Below are 19,935 nucleotides of genomic sequence, written 5' to 3' on the forward strand. Positions count from 1 at the left end.
GAAACCAGGGACTATTTTTTTCGGGACCCGAGAACGCCCCACGGGGTACAAGGTTCTAGAGTTTCCCGCCAAATCCACACGAAGTGGACATGAGAAGAAAATTAATGTCAGCCGTCAAACGTACACGTGTCACAAAATAAGCTATTTTTGTGTACCCGGAACCCCGTTGGACCATTATTTCCGCCCACGAAACCAGGGACTATTTTTTTCGGGACCCGAGAACGTCCCACGGGGTACAAGGTTCTAGAGTTTCCCGCTAAATCCACACGAAGTGTACATGAGAAGAAAATTAATGTCAGCCGTCAAACGTACACGCGTCACAAAATAAGCTGTTTTTGTGTACACGGAACCCCGTTGGACCATTGTTTCCGCCACGCAACCAGGGACCATTTTTTTCGGGACCCGAGAACGCCCCACGGGGTACAAGGTTCTAGAGTTTCCCGCCAAATCCACACGAAGTGGACATGAGAAGAAAATTAATGTCAGCCGTCAAACGTACATCTGTCAGAAAATAAGCTATTTTTGTGTACATGGAACCCCGTTGGACCATTGTTTCCGCCACGCAACCAGGGACCATTTTTTTCGGGACCCGAGAACGCCCCACGGGGTACAAGGCTCTAGAGTTTCCCGCCAAATCCACACGAAGTGGACATGAGAAGAAAATTAATGTCAGCGGTCAAACGTACACGTGTCACAAAATAAGCTATTTTTGTGTACAGGGAACCCCGTTGGACCATTGTTTCCGCCACGCAACCAGGGACCATTTTTTTCGGGACCCGAGAACGCCCCACGAGGTACAAGGCTCTAGAGTTTCCCGCCAAATCCACACGAAGTGGACATGAGAAGAAAATTAATGTCAGCCGTCAAACGTACACCTGTCACAAAATAAGCTATTTTTGTGTACAGGGAACCCCGTTGGACCATTGTTTCCGCCACGCAACCAGGGACCATTTTTTTCGGGACCCGAGAACGCCCCACGGGGTACAAGGCTCTAGAGTTTCCCGCCAAATCCACACGAAGTGGACATGAGAAGAAAATTAATGTCAGCCGTCAAACGTACACCTGTCACAAAATAAGCTATTTTTGTGTACAGGGAACCCCGTTGGACCATTGTTTCCGCCACGCAACCAGGGACCATTTTTTTCGGGACCCGAGAACGCCCCACGGGGTACAAGGTTCTAGAGTTTCCCGCCAAATCCACACGAAGTGGACATGAGAAGAAAATTAATGTCAGCGGTCAAACGTACACGTGTCACAAAATAAGCTATTTTTGTGTACAGGGAACCCCGTTGGACCATTGTTTCCGCCACGCAACCAGGGACCATTTTTTTCGGGACCCGAGAACGCCCCACGAGGTACAAGGCTCTAGAGTTTCCCGCCAAATCCACACGAAGTGGACATGAGAAGAAAATTAATGTCAGCCGTCAAACGTACACCTGTCACAAAATAAGCTATTTTTGTGTACAGGGAACCCCGTTGGACCATTGTTTCCGCCACGCAACCAGGGACCATTTTTTTCGGGACCCGAGAACGCCCCACGGGGTACAAGGCTCTAGAGTTTCCCGCCAAATCCACACGAAGTGGACATGAGAAGAAAATTAATGTCAGCCGTCAAACGTACACCTGTCACAAAATAAGCTATTTTTGTGTACAGGGAACCCCGTTGGACCATTGTTTCCGCCACGCAACCAGGGACCATTTTTTTCGGGACCCGAGAACGCCCCACGGGGTACAAGGTTCTAGAGTTTCCCGCCAAATCCACACGAAGTGGACATGAGAAGAAAATTAATGTCGGCCGTCAAACGTACACGTGTCACAAAATAAGTTACTCCGTGGATTCTATCTGTCTTCTTTTATGCCAATGATCCTAATTGCTTGCCGTGATCAGACCGTATATCGTTCGTGTTGCGTTGAGTGATGTGATGTATGTTCTCCATTCAGAACCGAATTTCCGATTAGCTTGGACCTTTTCGCTTTTCCTGACTCAGCTAAAGATAATTCTGCATCCCTGTGCTGTAGGTGCAACCTTTGCAAGGTTGCTGTAAAAAGTATAAAAGAAAACACAAGCAAGTTCAGTGCTCACGAAGAAAAGGTAAAAGAATTGGAATAACGCTGACATGCCTGATTCTGCATGCCTTATAGTCTGATGACCGCTGAGGACCGAAACTAGTCGTTCGGAGTTTGAAGCGATTGAAATCCACAAAGTTACACACAATTTCGATGTTCATGACGCCCGCCATACACTTTTGACTGGTTTTCATATCGGACGACTCACACAAAAAGTTGGCTTTCCCACCGCTACGTGGCTGCGCAAAGCGCCACCTTTAGTCTGTGCACGAGGCGTATACCACGAAGCCGCAACATGCCTTTCTCCGCCTTCTCAAAGCCAACTTGTATGATAATACGACATCTCAACCAAACTGTTCAGTGCCCTGAGTGATAATGAATGACAATGAATAAGAACTGGCTGACATGCAGGTACTATGGCCTCCTGCTGGGTCCTAAAAGGCCATTGTACAGGATCTTTTCCCCCATTACCCATGTGAGGAAAATAAAGGGATTGACCTAAAACGCCGCCATCCCCGTGAACAACGGATGTCTTAGTAAAGGTCACGACAAAAGTTTACGGAACACACGAGCACTGTACTTTCACCTCGGCACGACACCCTAGCGGCAAGCGGAAGCTGGCGAAGTCAGGCCAGTTCACTGCCTCAGAGGTGTGGACGACTACGCCATTAGCGACACACTGCGGTAGTTTCGGTATGGTGCCCGCAAGGTGAGTTGATTTAACTGTTGTGCTCGCCAATAGCACGTGACTCAAAGATTGCTAAGACCGGGAGCTAGGGGGTATTACAGTGATAACAAGGATGAATCGTGGTGGCGGCACTTTACAGTGTATTGCTTTTATTGGAAAGCTCTAACAGACAAGAGAAAGAACGATAGCTTGTAAATAGTTCATTTATTACGGAACTCCCCAAGCAGCACAATGCACTGAAAGTCGAGTGCAATAGGGGTGGAGGGTATTTATTTTATCAGTGTTCTTTAGTTTTGCGAATCTGTTCAAGGCCTTCCACCTACCCGTCCACCCCTATTGCACTTGATTTGCAGTACATTTCGGGTCAGTGGTGACCAGCTGATAAACAATTGACGCTGACATAGATGATTGATTGATTGATTGCAATCCAGATCCAACTCACTTCACGGGCGCATACAAGAGTATTCATACCGAAACTACCGCAGTGTGTCGCTAAGAGAGCAGTCGTCCACCCCTCTGAGGCAGTGAACTGGCCTCATTTCGCCAGTTCCCGCTTGCCGCTAGGGTGTCGTGCAGAGGTGAAAGTACACAGCTCGCGTGTTCCGTAAACTTTTGTCGTGACCTGTACGTGCCGAAATATGCCCGAGTATTTACCGCGGCACGATATGCAAGGGCAAAACACCCCCGGGAACCTGTGTCGCGAATCACTCCTCAAAGCAGCTTTGTTCGAAAACGCGAAAATATTTTCCACGCGAAAAAAAAGTCTATAGTAATAGTATAGGTAGAAGTTCCTCGGCCTGATATTTGCCGGAGCGCGTCTATTTTGTGATCGAGGTATCACATATCATATTTTATGGCAGAGTCAAAAACGGAACATAAACAAGATCCCATGACTTGAAGATGACGTTTTGTGTGACGTGGCCAGGACACGACAGCGATATCGACACGAGCGAACTCTTGCTGGTGGTTTAAAAAAAAATTGTAACATTGTGCCAACCTTGCGCGAACTTAGTGGATCAATGTGGCCAGACGTGTGGCAGATCGCGCAAACTATGACGGCGCACTTCTCAAAACTTAGAAATCAACTTTATGATACTTCACAAGTAGAAGCAACACTTTGAGAGAACACAGTGTGGATACATGGATTTCAATGACATAAGTACATTAGAGCCACCAATACTATTGATAGAAGAAACCTGAGCGATGGGTGACAAAGAAAAACAAACACGGCATGGCTGTGTCGCCCATCGCAGAGGCTTGCTCAAGCTGATGTTACTCCAACAGCTAGTCTGCATCTCCGTCATATTATGTATAGGTCCTGAAGACACGTGACTTATTCCGTTGTTTGGTCTGGCAACCCAGGAGTGTCCGAAGGAGGAATGAAATCGATACTTTGCAGATGCGGACGTATAAAGAAGGAATAAGGAACGATTGATTGATTGATTGATTGATCGAATGGTGAAGGCAAAAATGTAGATGCTAGTCCCAAAGCAGTCGATATTAGCTACTCCAGCACGCATTATTCGGGACTCGTTTATCAGTAAAATAAATTTGTCTTTTAAACTTTATTTTCTGCGACTTTATTGGCACGTCGTAGATACAGACCACCGACTTTGGAAAGTTTACTTTCAAAGTTCGATTTATGAGATTCATTTCTCAATTTAGTCTATTTTTACATTGTTTACTTCAGCGTCGTCCCATTGTTTCGATTATGGGTTCTGTATCAAGGTCGACGACTGTATCCCTTTAGGAAGGAACCTGTGACGTCAGCAGACATTTTTTTTGTTCTCTATCTTGGCAGGGAGGCGTAAGACTCCCATTTTGAACAGATCAGAAGACGAAATAAGATTCTGAATGACAGAAGGCTGTGACAGAACTTACCTTATTCGATGTTATAGAAGTGTAAGGGCGTCGCAGTTCCCCTGGGTGCCCTTGGTTGGATGAGAGAGTCAACGAATACCTTCTACGCCAAAGTAAAAAATAAAGAAATAAATGTCGAGGGAATGCGAGCGTGACCAAGGTCACAGGGACCAACTATGCTATGTGGCTCACCGCAACATCGCACCATGGAGCCTATAGTAGTATTAGAGTCTCACATACCTTTGTTGGACATGACGTGATGTTTGTCCAAGTACCCCGCGGATCACGTGTCAGTCTTTGGACCCTGCACTGATGGTTTCCTGGTTCGTCGTCATGGGCTTTCCAAGGTCAGACCAATGTCCCTCCTGTAACGTGCCACGTGACTTACAAACCGCCCTGATGATCTGCCATCGTTAGAGATGACACGTGACGTCACAAGCGTGGCGGAAAGCGTCTTGTCTCAAATTCCATATAAGGCCCGCCCCATGCTTTGTAATTACATACTTCCCTTGACGTCCCAAGGCGTATGTGGTAGAAAGCATGCTACGAAACGATGATTGGTGGACGGTCGAGGTTCACTTTAAGATAAGGGATAATACCAAAACTAGCATAGTGGTTAGGATGATCGCTTCGCCACGCCGAGACTGGGAGGTGACACGGGTTCGAATCCTGTCACCGGCTGTGCTGTCTGAGGTCCTCCCTGGGTTTTCCGAAGACTCAGATCAATGTCCCCCACAGTTCCCCCTGAAGTCGGCCCAGGACGAACATTACCTCTCCTGTCCCCAACTCCTTCCTACTGTCCTCTCTCCATTTCTTCACGTCTGTACGCCGCTAATAGTCACAGTGTCTTCACGGCGCTCACACAGAATTCAAATAAAGATATATAAAAGATAACAACTGCGCTAAGTACGGCCGGAGTGAATGGCTGCTTTGTTAGAGTGTGGAGGGGATTATGTGAACGTTGTGATCTAGGCTACAGACCGGTTACAGAAGAATGGAAGGTTAGCGAACACGTGGACGAAACGGGACAACAGGCAAGAATTGGCAAGCATAGCGAAAGATAAGGAGGTTAGTGGTTACGTGGGGAAAATTCCAGAACCAGCAAAGTGTTTTTTTATAATATTTGTAATATAAAGTTGTGGCATGCAATAAAGAAAGTAGAAAGCAGTGGCCATGCAGAACATAACAGATGATAATGGAGGTAGAAGGGAAAAGCATATAGCCGTAGAAGCCCGTACGGAACCTTTCTTCCCTCCGGGCTGTTGACCCACAATTCGCATGAACCTTTAAACACGTCACACCTAACCCTTTAAATACCATGCGAATGATGAGGACGGTGCCCGGAAGAAGAACAGTCTCTGTTCGAAATATCGGCGGCTTCTGTCCTGAGGCAACTCCCTTCCTAACATTTCAGAAGGCATTTGATAAGGCGCAAGCATTAGAAAGCGCGGCCCGTAATGCCACAGCCACGCATGCCAAAGAAGATAGTACGGAAGGACTGCTTAAGATGAAAGAATCTAATCTAACGGTGTTCAAGGTGCGCATCCACCAAACACGCATCGCAAGCGTGCCCGTTCTTATCGGCTGTCTGTTTCTATTGTAAGAAGAAAGGCCATATCTCACGAGCGTGTAGGCTGGGAACGAGTGCATAGCTTCTAGTAATGGCAAAGTAGCCTCGAGTGTCACTTAGAAGGAGCCTTTACTGTTCACTTGGGGGCAAAAGCAACTTGGGGCACTGTCAATGGGGATAACATGGAAATCTTCACGTTCACTGACTGACATGACGCGCGTAAATCTACATGTGTGCTGCGCTATCTGTTGTGTCATCCTTTGTTTGTTTCGCGGCAGGTTTTTTTTAATTGCTTTTAAAGTGTAACTCTACGTACTCCTCGTTATTATTAATATTGATGAGATGCTTCGTTCAGTGCTAACATACTGACCCAGGATCGTCTGAGATGAACGACAATTGGGGATAAGTACCCGGAGCAGAACAACCCCAAGGAACAGGACAGAGACACCCATGCACAAGCAAGTGTGAAAAACGAGGCTTCATCTTCAGAAAACAGTGAGTTCTATCTAGCCGTGTGACATCGGCCTGCGCATATAATTAAATGTTGCAACAAGTGGTCTAACAATTTTGCGAGCTTTCAAAACTACAATGAAGTCTGAATATATTACCCTTCAAAGGAAAGCTATCAGGACTGGTTCTCTTTGTGTGAATATAAACAAAGAACTGCATCAACATTAAGGTTCTCATGCTAACGTGTTCTCTGGTGTTCTAGTTTTTATAACTCTGCGTACAAACATCCGAATAACCGACAGAAAAGAACTTCGATTCTCTGTAAAGAATTTGAAGAACTGTCCCCATAGGGCAAGGAAGGTGGTATTGTCTCAGCAACATCACCTTCATGGAACACTTTGACGAATCCCGTGTAGATGTTAACCAGACTGTCGTCTCCAATAGCCACCAGTCTCAGTATTCTAGTATTCCTAATTGGTACTACACAATCCACGGTACCTTTCCAAGCACACAGGGTCGCAAGCTCATAAAAATATTTTTTTTTTAAACATGCATTACGAGCTAAACAGTAGACAACATACATGACGTGTGATTATGGAACCAGCGGATGAGGTGAACAGCATCCAGGGGAATTTAACAGAATCTTTTTCGTTTCCGTTACTGCCTCTGTTTCAGTTTCCATTACAACTAGGAATGGGCAAACCAAATCCTCGAATCCTAGGCAGGGATTCGGGAATCCTAATTCCCATGGCAAGGAATGGAGTATTGAGTCTTTTGAACCGCGTTTGTTTCTTTGTCTTTTTTTTTTCTTTCTTTTTTTTATTTGCGCATCAGGAGTGTGCAGAAGCCCTGATTGGCCAGTGGATGTTTTCTTGTTTGTCTGTTTATATTGCCTCACACTGAAACGGTTTAGGCAAGAACTCTTACGTTACAATGGCATAATTTATGCAGGTGTACTTTTTGAATGTTTCCAAGATTTGTGGAAATTTGAGAGTTTATGTAGTTATTTCCCATAGTGGAAGGACAACATGTTACATAAATTACATGTAAGAACGAGTATACTATATATTTTTTCCCTGAAAGTCAACTATTATTGAATTAGTTTTTCATTAGACAAAAATATCAAATTCTACTTGAAAACATTCTTCAGTAGAAGTGCTTTTTCCCCTGTGGCTTTTTATACGGTTTTTAAAGAGAGGATTCGAGATTCATAAGCTTTGTGGATTCGATTCCCTGGATTCCTAATCACAACCGTTGTTTTTTTTCCTTCTTATTCTTCTACTGAGCTGTGAGATCGTGACAAAACTTACTTTACTGAATTTTCGTAACAAAACTACGAGGTCAGTACAAACGTCGTTTTTGCGGCCGAGTTCTATGGCCAGGTGGACATGCTGTCGAAGAGAGAGTGCAAATACGAGACTAATTACCTAAAATTAAGAATCCTGAAACACGCCTTACGGCATCCGTCCCTGAGTTTCGATATTCAAACGAGTCAAAACCGCAGCGACCTGGGAGTAACCTGACCCGAGCGGGGAGTAAAGAGTCGAGAGAAAAAGTTTGATCCGCTGATGCTGGGAGTAACCTGAAAGAATTTGTGGTGGTCCCTCCGTCTCGGGGTTACTCTTCGACTAGCATCATGCTTCTTTCTTAAGAAACAATCTGTACAGGGTACCCCTCTCTGGCATGTCTTCTGTCTGGGAACCCTCGAAGATGGCCTCTCTGAAGACCCCTGAATACACGCCCTCTGGGGACAAACAGTGAGTCGATTACCTTTAATTGATACGCACATTTGTTTGAGCCTGCAGCAACTGTTCACTTCCGGAGCCAATGTTCTCTTACTCATAATTTACATGGGACGATGACAGCCAACAGTTTACTCCCCACGAAGGAAGAGGCGTGAGGTCTTTGTGTCCTTGAGTGATCAAGCTCCAGCCTCTCGGATTCACAACCTGAAGAGATGCAGCTCTCACTAGAGTTCAGTGGTCAGATCGTGAAAGTGAAATCGGAGCCACCTGATTTTGCCTGCCTGCCAGAAGAAGGCCAGGTACAGCAACAGCAGTGCAGCAAGCCTTCACCAGGAGGTGATGCTGATGGTAAAATCCCCGTATAAACTATACGTTGAAGATAGTAAGATCTTGTAGACACGCCACTCAGACCACTGGCCACGATGGCTCAGTTGGTAGCGTGTTCACTTACTGGTCCCAAGGTTGCGGGTTCAAACCCGGGTGAGGACACCAGCAAATTGATGGCGGAGTACAAGTTGCTCAGACACGCATACAACCATCGATCCATAGGGACGTTCGCCTGGAGTTTGGCAGCGCGACACTAGCGCCGCCTTTCTCCTCTGGTGGTACGGGGAGGAAAAGTTTCAGAGTAGATCGTTAGGCGAAGAACGTGATTACATGCGCTGTGCACGATCTTCCTCCTGTTTCCGTGCAATATCTGATAATGTACAGCCCGGGGAACGGGAAAAATAGAAGCCTGGACCACGTTACTGTTATAAAACGCATGCAGGAACTGCACAAAGAACGCCGGAGCGTACCTGTATCATATCTGTTTTCCTTCTCTTGTTTTACATTCAAACTCAAGCTGATAGCCCTGTGATTCTGCAAGCTTATAAACGTGAGGTGTTTGGCCTTTGTATCTTCTTCGTGCCCCACGCTCAGGCCCTTTTCATAATGAATTTCGTCCCCCAGCTCGCCTGCGTCTACGTCATTCTGTCATAGACGTAGACCAATGTCTTGGGTTGTGTACACAGTACTATGTGAAAATCATGAGTATGTGGATTATGCATTTATTTTTTTTAATCCTTAGTTAGTCTATATTCTACAGATATAGGTGGAACAAGTTCCTAGATAGCGAGTGCTTGCCAAGCATAGGAGAAATATGAGATGTCGCGAGTGCATGTGAATCCCAAAATCATCATACCTACGCAGGATCCACCGGGAGTCATTGCAATTGGTCCTTGGATTATGAAAGTTGCGTTGTACTCCAGACATGTCTCTCATTAAGTTAGTTCTCATTCACAGTCAAGTGTCTCAAAGTCGATAATCTCAGCCGCAAAGGCATCTAAATTCTTGTTCTGATGACTGTTCTGATCTGACTCCCATATTCCTCTCTTCCGAAACAGTCACGGATATGTGACAAGTGGTAGCTTGGGTTGAAGTAAGCAAAGAGGGAAAAGAAAGAATGTAACGCTCATAAAAACAGCTGACTACTGGCTGCTGACAAACATTCATAGCGCTCGCTCTATTCATTTCACAAATCATTACTCCACCGGCTCTCAAACCCTCTAAACCTGAGTAAAACATTTGAAACCAGAGATATCCAACTGTATGCATTCAGGTTTTATTCTTCAGTCAGGTTTTGCTCAGAGCTAGTAGATATACGGCTGGGAGGCATATTTTACTCGTATTTCGAGCCTGTCCGATAATATTCTGCCATGCGCCGAACACGCGCCGCTGTTGACGGTTTCCCTTCTTCCGACTTGATGGGAAAACAATCCTCGGTCCCTTTCGCCTTATTCAAAAGCGCAACACAACTTTGTCATTGTGACACAACACATGCCATGTGCGTGATAAGAGAACCAGCTACTTTGGAAAACTTAGCACAATCGCCACAAGTGGCGCTGACTTCCGTAAACAGGAGCGCCCCCTGGTCCAGCCGAACAGCCCTATGAGGAACGTGTAACAAGGGCAAGGGGTTTCTCATGGATCGAGGGATCAGTGGTGATAAGGTACGCTATACCGTTGGTTGGCTGTACACCGAAATAAATATTTCGAAAGAAAATACTAAAGAATCAACGCTTAAAACTTCACCCTTTAGAATAAACTGCTTAAAAATACACGCTCTAAAAATAAAGACAGTTCAAATAAATCATGGTTAGGTGTAGGAAGGTAATGTTCCGTATGATAGTTTATGGGCGATACAATGTTCCCTTTTCCAGAACTTGCTATTGTGATGTTTCTTACTCGTGTTTGTATTGTTATCAATTACATTTCTTTGCATAACAGCTACACAAAATATTCAGTCTTAAAGTGATGAGGACGATGCGCGTATGAATACCGGGCACTCACTCTTGACCCTTGAGCCAGCTGAGCTGCGGACTAGGCTAACGAGCTTCGGGAGGATGGCGGAAAGAGCATAGCCATGGCGGTGTTGTGGACAGATTGCGCGGCGACGGTCATTCACGCTGGATGCTATTACGCCATCTGTTACACGGAGCGGAATTTAAAGTGGTGGCAACGTGAATTGAAGCCAGGAGACAACGCTTCGAATCTGAATCTGTAGCGGCATCGCCATTACCATTCCCGCGCACCAATAACCTAGGCGCGCGGGTAATAAAAACCTTTGCCTCGGCCAGTCGAATTAGAGCCCGAGCTGGCCGAGGCAAAGGTTTTTATTACCCGCGCGCCTAGGTTATTGGTGCGCGGGAATGGTGCGACGCAGTCAAGGGGCCCGTTCAGCACCCATACTCCGGCCCGTACGCTGTCGTGCGAAGATCTCCTACGCATTACACCATCCTGGTAAAGAACCGAGAGGAGACTGTCGCCCTACAGCGATTGAAGCCCGCCTTCCTCGACGTTCCTGCGACGTCCCCCAGCGCCGTTAACTCCGACACAGGGCCGACGCCAATTCTTCCTGCCACTTCATCGGCACTTCACTCTCCACCCTCGACTTCATCGCCTCCCCCCCGCCACCGACACGTCACCTGGGCCCCACAGCTGTGTATCGCTCGACATCTTCCGACGCCTCACTAGGGGGGGAGCCCTGTAGCGGCATCGCCATTACCATTCCCGCGCACCAATAACCTAGGCGCGCGGGTAATAAAAACCTTTGCCTCGGCCAGCTCGGGCTCTAGTTCGACTGGCCTGGCTCTCACGGCAACCTGTGTCTAGTCTACCTCTTTCTCCGACATATCTCTACGGCTGCCTCAGCAGTTTTGTAGGGATTGCAGCACACATGCTCGTTTGATACGGTTGGCATAAGCAGGATTCAGGGCCTTTATAGAGAATTTCAGCTGCAAAGTAAAAAAAAACATCATTTCATCCGAAAACCCCAGCACCTACTCGGTAACGAGCGACGATTTGTCACCGAGAAGCACACTCAGGACATCGCTCCAAAATGCTCGTTTCCCCATCCAGCGGACTATCTCAAGGAAATAAATGTAAAGAAAGCATGCACACACACAGAAAAAAAAAGGATAGACAGAGAGAGATAAAGCTGGCCAAGACGCACGACGGAAAAAATTTGCCAGCTGCCAAAGCAGACGGCATCGCCCTCTAAGTTGGCAACACTGGCCACGGGTCACATACAGACAGACAACCTACTTCCAGTGGAGCGAGATCCTCGTTCACACTTCTTACCCGGGGTAGTCCCAAGCACGATGAGCACGCTACCTTCCGCGGGGGATGTTGAGCCGTCAGCTGTCCACCAATCAGGGACGGTGGATTTTAAAAGGTTTATTTCGAAGGTGTTTATTCTTCAAAGTTGGCGTAGTTTATTTAAGCAGGGTGGATTTTCTTATGGTTTGTATTGAAGAGTTTATTTTGCAAGTAGGGTTATTTTTGAGTGTTTTATTCTTATATGATCTATTTCGATGTCGTCCCAGTGGATAAGCCGCAGAGCGCCTGCAAGCAAAAAAAAAAAAAATGTGTGTAAGCTGTGGCTAATACGCTGAGATTACGGTACATTCTGCAAGTCCTTCTGTGAAGTGTTGTGGAACAGGTGGCAATGAACAGAAGTGTTGTGACCATAGTAGGACCAAAAAGTTTTGCATTTCGTGCAGCAAAAAATAAGGAAAACAGTCACAGCTACCATTTACGATATTGTTCCTGCGGATAAAACAGGTTTATTCGCTTCCTTTTGAGCTTTCAGTGCTACGGTGAGAAAAAAATCAATTTATAGTGTCGTGCCTGTAATGGCATTTTTCGTGCCTAAATGAGGATTTTGAACCTAACACAATTTTTTTTCTAAAAATCCGGGCTCTACTCATTATCGTAGTCGTCTTACGATATAAAGGTACAACTTTATTATTAATATTATTGTTATAATAGTAGTATGACGGATGTTTGTAAGGCAGCGCTCACACAGGCCAGCTCAGAGCTGGCGACAGTGAGTGGGGACCATCAACTTGAGTTAGTGGAGATCGGTCAGTGAGCAAAAACTTCAAAAGTTGGTTGCGCCAATCGACCAATCCGCAAGAGGAGCATTGCCACGTGACTCCCATTGGTGCGATGTGATTTCGTTTGTGCCAAACTATCGGGCATGGGTTCAACTCCTGCAGATATAGCTGAGAGATCATTTCATTTTTTTTCTGCTAAAGCCAAAGAAACATATCTATATACATTACCTTAAGGGGGTACTAAAATGCAGGGGCTAGTTCGACTCGGAGCAGAAAGCTGGCACATGTGAGCGTGGCTTAGGAAGATGTCATACATCTGGTTATCTCACCCCATATATTCAGAGTATTTCTGGTTTTGTCGACCGACGTTTTTGAATGCAATGTGCACGGACAGGTTACAACGGAGTGTGATTAGCTTCATTATGGAGATAAACCGTCGCATGAGATTTGCAATATGACTTACTTATTCCGTTTTTTTGTTTTACTGCAGGAGTGACATCTGGTACGTGTCACATTAAAGAAGAACGTCGAGAGGAATCTTCCAATGAACATCCAATCATAGAAGTGAAGACAGAGCCTTACAATGTTGCAATCATAACAGAGCTGGACCAGATGACACGCATCTGTGATTCAATACCTGAAGGTAAATACAAAGTGCTCAAGGGCATTTATAAACCCAGGCCATGAGACATGGGCAGTCTTCAATAACCATTGAAACCAACAGCCATTCAGCTTGTGTGTAGTGCCGCCAAGTGTAACCAGTCAGCCATTGAGATTCAGTTAGATGCGACGCTCTTTGAAAAGTCCATGTGTTGGTGGCGGTGCGCATGATCCCAATGGCCATTGGCTACAATGGTGATTGAAGACTGCCTATATGACAGGAATATTAGTCAACACCAAACTGCATTGCCGTCATACAGACAAAAAACAGGGATGCAACAGAAACACCTTCAGTTTTCTGCTCGTTGCACACGAGCTGAGCCCATTTATTGTTACGTTGATTACTTATTACGTTCATTAATTATTACAGTTATGATCTTTGAGATAACGGTACCTCCAATATTAAGATCAAGTTGCTGATTCCTGTCATCTCACCCGTTGGAGCACATGTTAACGTGACATCAATATAATGATAGTCGTGAAAGTGTCTGTCCGCATATATCGATCAGAGTTCTCCCGATGGATAGTAAAACCAAGACCTACTAAATTGATAGTTGAGGAGCCCGCCCGCTTAGGGCACTGCTCACCGGCACGCGAGATCTGCATCACGATTGGAAGATGAAAATTTGAATTCTTAACGTGCAGAAGCGTACGAACGACTACCGTAGCAGACGACAGCAATAGCTCCTATGAAAACGCGTAGACTGATGATGATAATCAACTTCAGAATGAAACATCTGTGGAATATCCACCGCTTGTACAGAAATACTAAGTTAAGCTGATGTACAAAGTATTGTAGAACTTCAGGAAGCAATAACTTTGACGATGAGCAGCGCTACCGGTACCTTCCAAAAACGCGGCGCTGGGAAGGGGTGCATATGACGTGGTCGTTATAATCTAGTAGGTCGTCAGTAAAACACATCGGGACATGACCGCCTGGTGTTAGATAGAGCTCGATAGAAGTACAGGCGGATGCTCCCTCTCCACATTGTTCTATCCCCCTTAAGCTTTTTGTTACGTCATTTCTTTTTCTTGTTCGCTTTGTGCTACAATGGCGTCTGTGGTTCCCGGGTGTGTTTTACCGAGGAAAAGAACGCGGATCGACCTGAAGTTGCACGTACTCTGAGGACTTCCAAAACTTGAGTTGGCAGACGGTTGCGTGTCGCCGCCGAAACGAGCGTCAATGGAATGTCCGCGGTTGAGGTGCGTCCTTCTGGACGATGCAGTTCAGACTGTGAGAATGATGATGTCTATGGCATTGGATGACGAGTACTGGAGGAAGTCATCAATCTCAAAGGATGCGTGGGATGGAGAGCCTGACATTGAATCACTGGGCATGATGTCCTTGGGAAAAAGCTTTCCGCTCAAATGCAGCTTTAGAGCTGGGCAAAATGCTTTTGCACTCTTAACAAAGGCGCGCATGTTCTACTTTTTCGTTGACAGCGTCCTACCTGTGCCGTTCTTCGTTGATGTGATCCGAACTGGCGATTTTGCACAAAGCTTGTTTTGGACGACAGCTCTGATGGACGATAGCTATCAGATTTCGTGTACCAGTCAGTATCGTAATCAAATGGGGTAAACTTTTAAGCTCTCAAAATCGGTAGACTTGGCTGTGCAAACACGGCAATGCTTTATCCAACTTCGCATTACGGCAATTTTTGCAGAATTTCACCGCATATGTTGCGTTTCTAACTGCGAAAGGTAACCACGCATGTGACTGAAGGAATCAAGTGTGATACCTAAAACGCACCGATGCAGGATCCACATCGCGCGCGCAATCAAGATTAGGCAGACATTGTGATCGCCCTCAGGTGTGGACAAAGTGAGTCTCGGTGACAGAGATCAACAACGCACGCACTTGTCTACCGTTCGCGAACATGATTACACAAACACTTGAAGGAGGGTTGGTGCAGAGGCTTCCTTTCACCCTCTCCTTCTCGCTATTCGCACTGCCGCTTCTGGGTTTGCAAGATGGCGGCGATGACACTAAGAAAACAACGTCGACGAACGCTGAAACAGATGAAATAGCATTTGTATTAAGGGGAAATTACTTCTTCAGAAATCTATGGGTGTTTTTTTGTTCGCACAAGACACTTGAACGCTCTAAACTACCATCATAAGTTGGGATGAGTTCTGATAAATTAAAGTTTGGTGCGAATCGAACGCGTGCTGCCATCTGGATAGAGTGTCGTGCACTAAAATACTCGCGAATTCGGGCTCGATACAAATCAACGGATAGTCCTGGAATTATACAAAATGTGTCATTGACAACGGTATAATACAAGGAGTACACGCCAGTACTTCTCAGTCTCTCTCGGTGCACAGCTCATACTGCGTTAACAGCTATCAGATAGTCCGTCTTATTTTGGAATATAGTGAAAAATTCTGGGACCCTTACGCCAATGCGAATATATCCGACTTCTTGAATCCGTTCAAAGGAGAGCGTTACGTTTTATTTTCAAGTCGTACTGTTGTCACACCTCAGTTACTCCTCTTTACGCACGCTGTAACTTAATGCCGCTGGGAGAGCTAGAAAGACCCATCGGCTCCAGTTCCTTTTTTTTTTTCAATTACTCAGTGGTCAATTTCAAATTCATCATAAGTACTACATCACTCTGCATGTACCCAGATCAACGCGGCTAAGCCATCAGAGCACACTCAAAGCATTCCGGTGCAGGACTGACTGCTTTCAACACTCGTTCTTTCCTCGAACTGTCGAAGAACGAAATGAGTCTGAGTTCTACGCGTCTGAGTTCTTCGGGCAAAGAGGACGATGTCTGTGTGGCTGGTTTAGCAAGCAGCCATCACTGGTGTTCTGTCAACAAAGAATGTCCCGCCGTCTGCTCTTCGTTGGTCCCCATTCATTCTCAGGGGCATTCGCGAAGCATTTCTATATTTCGGGTGTTGATGAATTTACCGAATACTTTGGGCTTCCTACATTTGTGTATTCTCTCTGTCACCTTTCTGCAGAATGTAACATCTCGGCCATCTCTTTACATAGAGCAGAAATTTTTGTGCCAGCTTCTATGGAATGCCACGTACTGCAAAGGAAAAAAAAATACAAATATAGTGAACAGAATTATGTATTTTTCAAAACGTTCAAGGGGTTAACTTTTAAATCGTGATTTCGGGCACAAGCGGGCACAGGGCAGGTTGAGTGGACCATCCTAGTTGCAAGCCGTACTTAACGTCTAACAGATTCTGAAACACCCACGTGGGTGAAAATATCCACCCTCTAATTTTAATATGCAATTCAGCCGAAACTACTGCGAGAGTGACGAAAAAGAGAACTTATGTTCCATGTGCACACCAGTAACGAAATATGAACGATTTGTTCCAGTCTACTCGAAACGGTTGAGCTAGTACATCGTTTGCTAGTTTTCACTGGAATGGCTTAGCTGTGTCAAATGCGCATAATGGCCCGGAAGCCCTTCCTGCACATTCGGGGTCACATGATGGCGGATATATAACTGTGCATATTTAAGCATAACCTAATTATACGACACTGAAACAAAAATTAACAAAAATATTCATACAGGAAAAGAAACAAAATGCTGTGACTGTTTCGAATTGAGCTTAGATTGTTCGGTGCGATAGTCCTCCATTTCACTCCTTGGCAAATACCGGAGTGTGTGAGTTGCTTTGAGCTCGTGGCCTCAGTCATACACAATGGGGATTATTTGTGGAGTCGGAACGTGAACGGCCTGACAAAGCTTTGTGAATGTGGTGCCATCTAGTTTTTCATAGACCGAGAATCAGAGATGCTCCTTGTCTGGTATGCCGTCGTAATGTCCGATTTGTGAAATTTCAGACGCAAGAGGGAACACTGATACGCTCCATATTAAGGACAAGCCTAGAGGCACTTGTGATCAAGAATACTCTAGTTGCGCTTCTTCAGGTGCACAGTTCAGCACAACAACAGTTGAACTGCAGCCCGACGGCACTGCACTATTCACTATGAATGACCAACCCGCTGAGCGACATCGAGACCAGAGCAAGCCACGTGCACTCGCATGCATGTCGAATGCCAGCCTCCAATGCCACATGTTTGCAGAGTGTCACAATGAGTCTGAAAAGTGTTCCACTCCTCCTCCGACGGATATACAGATGGGAGAGAAGGGTTCTGGGTGCAACATCTATCCCTCTGCATTCTCGTGGTCACGAAGTGACGACAACCATGTGGCGAAGCATACTGAGAAGAGGCCATACAAGTGCGATGTCTGCCCTGCGGAGTTCAGTCAGGGCGGGCACCAACGGCAGCACAAGCGAGCCCACACGGGCGAGAAGCCATACAAGTGCGATGTCTGCCCTGCGGAGTTCAGTCAGGGCGGGCACCTACGGCGGCACAAGCGAGCACACACGGGAGAGAAGCCATACAAGTGCGATATCTGCCCTGCGGAGTTCAGTCAGGGCGGGCACCTACGGCGGCACAAGCGAGCACACACGGGAGAGAAGCCATACAAGTGCGATGTCTGCCCTGCAGAGTTCAGTCAGGGCGGGCACCTACGGCAGCACAAGCGAGCACACACGGGAGAAAAGCCACACAAGTGCGATGTCTGCCCTGCGGAATTCAGTCAGGGCGCGAACCTACGGCAGCACAAGCGAGCACACACGGGAGAGAAGCCATACAAGTGCGATGTCTGCTCTGCGGAGTTCAGTTGGGGCGGAAACCTACGGCAGCACAAGCGAGCACACACGGGAGAGAAGCCATACAAGTGCGATGTCTGCCCTGCGGAGTTCAGTCATAGCGGGAACCTACGGCGGCACAAGCGAGCACACACGGGAGAGAAGCCATACAAGTGCGATGTCTGCCCTGCGGAGTTCAGTCAGGGCGGGCACCTACGGCAGCACAAGCGAGCACACACTGAAGAGAAGCCATACAAGTGTGATGTCTGCCCTGCGGAGTTCAGTTGGGGCGTGCACCTACGGCAGCAGAAGCGAACACACACTGAAGAGAAGCCATACAAGTGTGATGTCTGCCCTGCGGAGTTCAGTTGGGGCGGAAACCTACGGCGGCATAAGAGAGCACACACGGGCGAGAAGCCATACAAGTGCCACCTCTGCCACGCAGAGTTCAGCCGCAGCGGGCCCCTACAGCAGCACAAGCGGACACACACGGCTGAGCAGCCATAAAATTGCAACCTCTGTCCTGCAGTGTTCATCCACAACCCAAACTTGCGGTGTGAAACATGTGCAGTCCCTGTCGTGTAGAATATCACAAGCAGACAGCCTGCAGTGAGAAACCACAAAGGAGCGTTCTCTGTTCTGCAAAGCTGAGGCACAGCACAAACCTGCAAACCTGAAACAAGAAGACCTACATGGATGTGAAGCCATACAAGTGCAACCTCTGTGCTGTAGAGCACGAACGGACAAAGTTAGAGAAGCCGCTGCTAGAGCTAGTTCAGCCAGAGCATGAACCTGTGACCTAACATGCAGCCACGACACACTTGGGATGGTGACCATACAAGTGCTTAGAGGCCGCGTACACTTGAAAGTGCACCAGTCCTGGGCTGTCGCATGTCCTTGATGCAGACATCTGAAGGAGCACATGCTAATGCACAGATAGGCGAACGCTATTCCGATGCGATCTGTATTCCGCCGTAGTTTACTTGTGTTTCACATTTATGAAACTCTCACTCACGAACAGGCAGAGGGTAAAAAGAGGTGGTGACACATGTGAAACGTAAACAAACAAACAAACAAACAAACAAACAACAAAGTGACAGCCATACAATGGCTCTGAACTGCTAACCAGTGTTTACTTCCATGAAAAACATGCATTGCATTGCTTCCGTTTTGCCTCTGTGTTCCTTTCTTTATTCCTTTCCTCTGTTTATGATGAATGCTTCGTTTACGCCCTGCATCTCCTCACCTGATGACATAAACGAATAAGTCAACCCAAAGAAATAAAAGAATATTTCTACAAGACGTCACGACTTGTAAGATTAATTCCTTTGTGAAGCATATGTGTTACGAGCATCTGTTGTGGAACGCGTTGCAATTTGTTAACAGTTTCTGAATGAAATCTCAGGAGAAATCACCAAGAGATTATTGTGTATAGTATGAGAGAGTAAGGGCTGTGACGTCAGTCTCGAGAACTTTTTTTTTGTTTGTGCCGAAAGGGGGACCGGAGATTGCAACGACTAGAAGTACAGCTCCCATCAACCTTAGTAATAACGTGAGAAGAAAAACGATAGCCTCGTTCCGTCATATGCGGTGAAAGTAATGAAACATGCACGCATCTGTGCACTTAACCTGGTCAAAACATGCAGTAAAAATGTGTCATATATGCGGTAAAAACTCGAGCTGTATATGAAGCTTTTTAACTGGATACCTTGGGGTTGCAGTGAAAGGCCACTATAGCGGGATATTTAAAAAAATAATAATAATAGGAGGCCGTGTTTGGATGATATGAACTGTTGAAGGAAATGTTTGCCGCCAGGTACCGTTGAGTACTGTCAAAAATGACCTCCCTACGTCGCCCGTTGTGAGAGGAGCATACACGAAGACTGAAAG

General features: G+C 46.3%; 1 protein-coding gene across 2 annotated transcripts; it reads left to right on the forward strand.

Annotated features, from left to right (window-relative positions):
• The first annotated feature begins 6,310 nt into the window (after positions 1-6,310).
• LOC135374330 (zinc finger protein 883-like) lies at positions 6,311-19,347 on the forward strand. 2 transcript variants are annotated; one of them, XM_064607311.1, is made up of 5 exons: positions 6,311-6,680; positions 8,303-8,392; positions 8,501-8,728; positions 13,250-13,402; positions 17,231-19,347. In XM_064607311.1, the coding sequence occupies exons 3-5, from the start codon at positions 8,593-8,595 to the stop codon at positions 18,550-18,552; spliced, it is 1,611 nt and encodes a 536-aa protein (XP_064463381.1). In that variant the 5' UTR covers positions 6,311-6,680; positions 8,303-8,392; positions 8,501-8,592; the 3' UTR covers positions 18,553-19,347. The 2 variants fall into 2 exon arrangements, with proteins under 2 accessions (XP_064463381.1, XP_064463382.1); XM_064607312.1 differs by lacking the exon at positions 13,250-13,402.
• The last annotated feature ends 588 nt before the right edge of the window (positions 19,348-19,935 follow it).

The sequence above is a fragment of the Ornithodoros turicata genome, unplaced genomic scaffold (assembly GCF_037126465.1).
Source record: "Ornithodoros turicata isolate Travis unplaced genomic scaffold, ASM3712646v1 Chromosome53, whole genome shotgun sequence".
Taxonomy (NCBI): domain Eukaryota; kingdom Metazoa; phylum Arthropoda; class Arachnida; order Ixodida; family Argasidae; genus Ornithodoros; species Ornithodoros turicata.

What these genes read in the sequence shown, in the direction of transcription:
- LOC135374330 (XM_064607311.1), top strand. Translation starts at nt 8,593, where the DNA reads ATGCAGCTCTCACTAGAGTTCAGTGGTCAGATCGTGAAAGTGAAATCG. An exon ending in ACCAGGAGGTGATGCTGATG is followed by an intron (nt 8,729 to 13,249) that starts GTAAAATCCCCG and finishes GTTTTACTGCAG; the next exon opens with GAGTGACATCTGGTACGTGT. An exon ending in CTGTGATTCAATACCTGAAG is followed by an intron (nt 13,403 to 17,230) that starts GTAAATACAAAG and finishes GTGAAATTTCAG; the next exon opens with ACGCAAGAGGGAACACTGAT.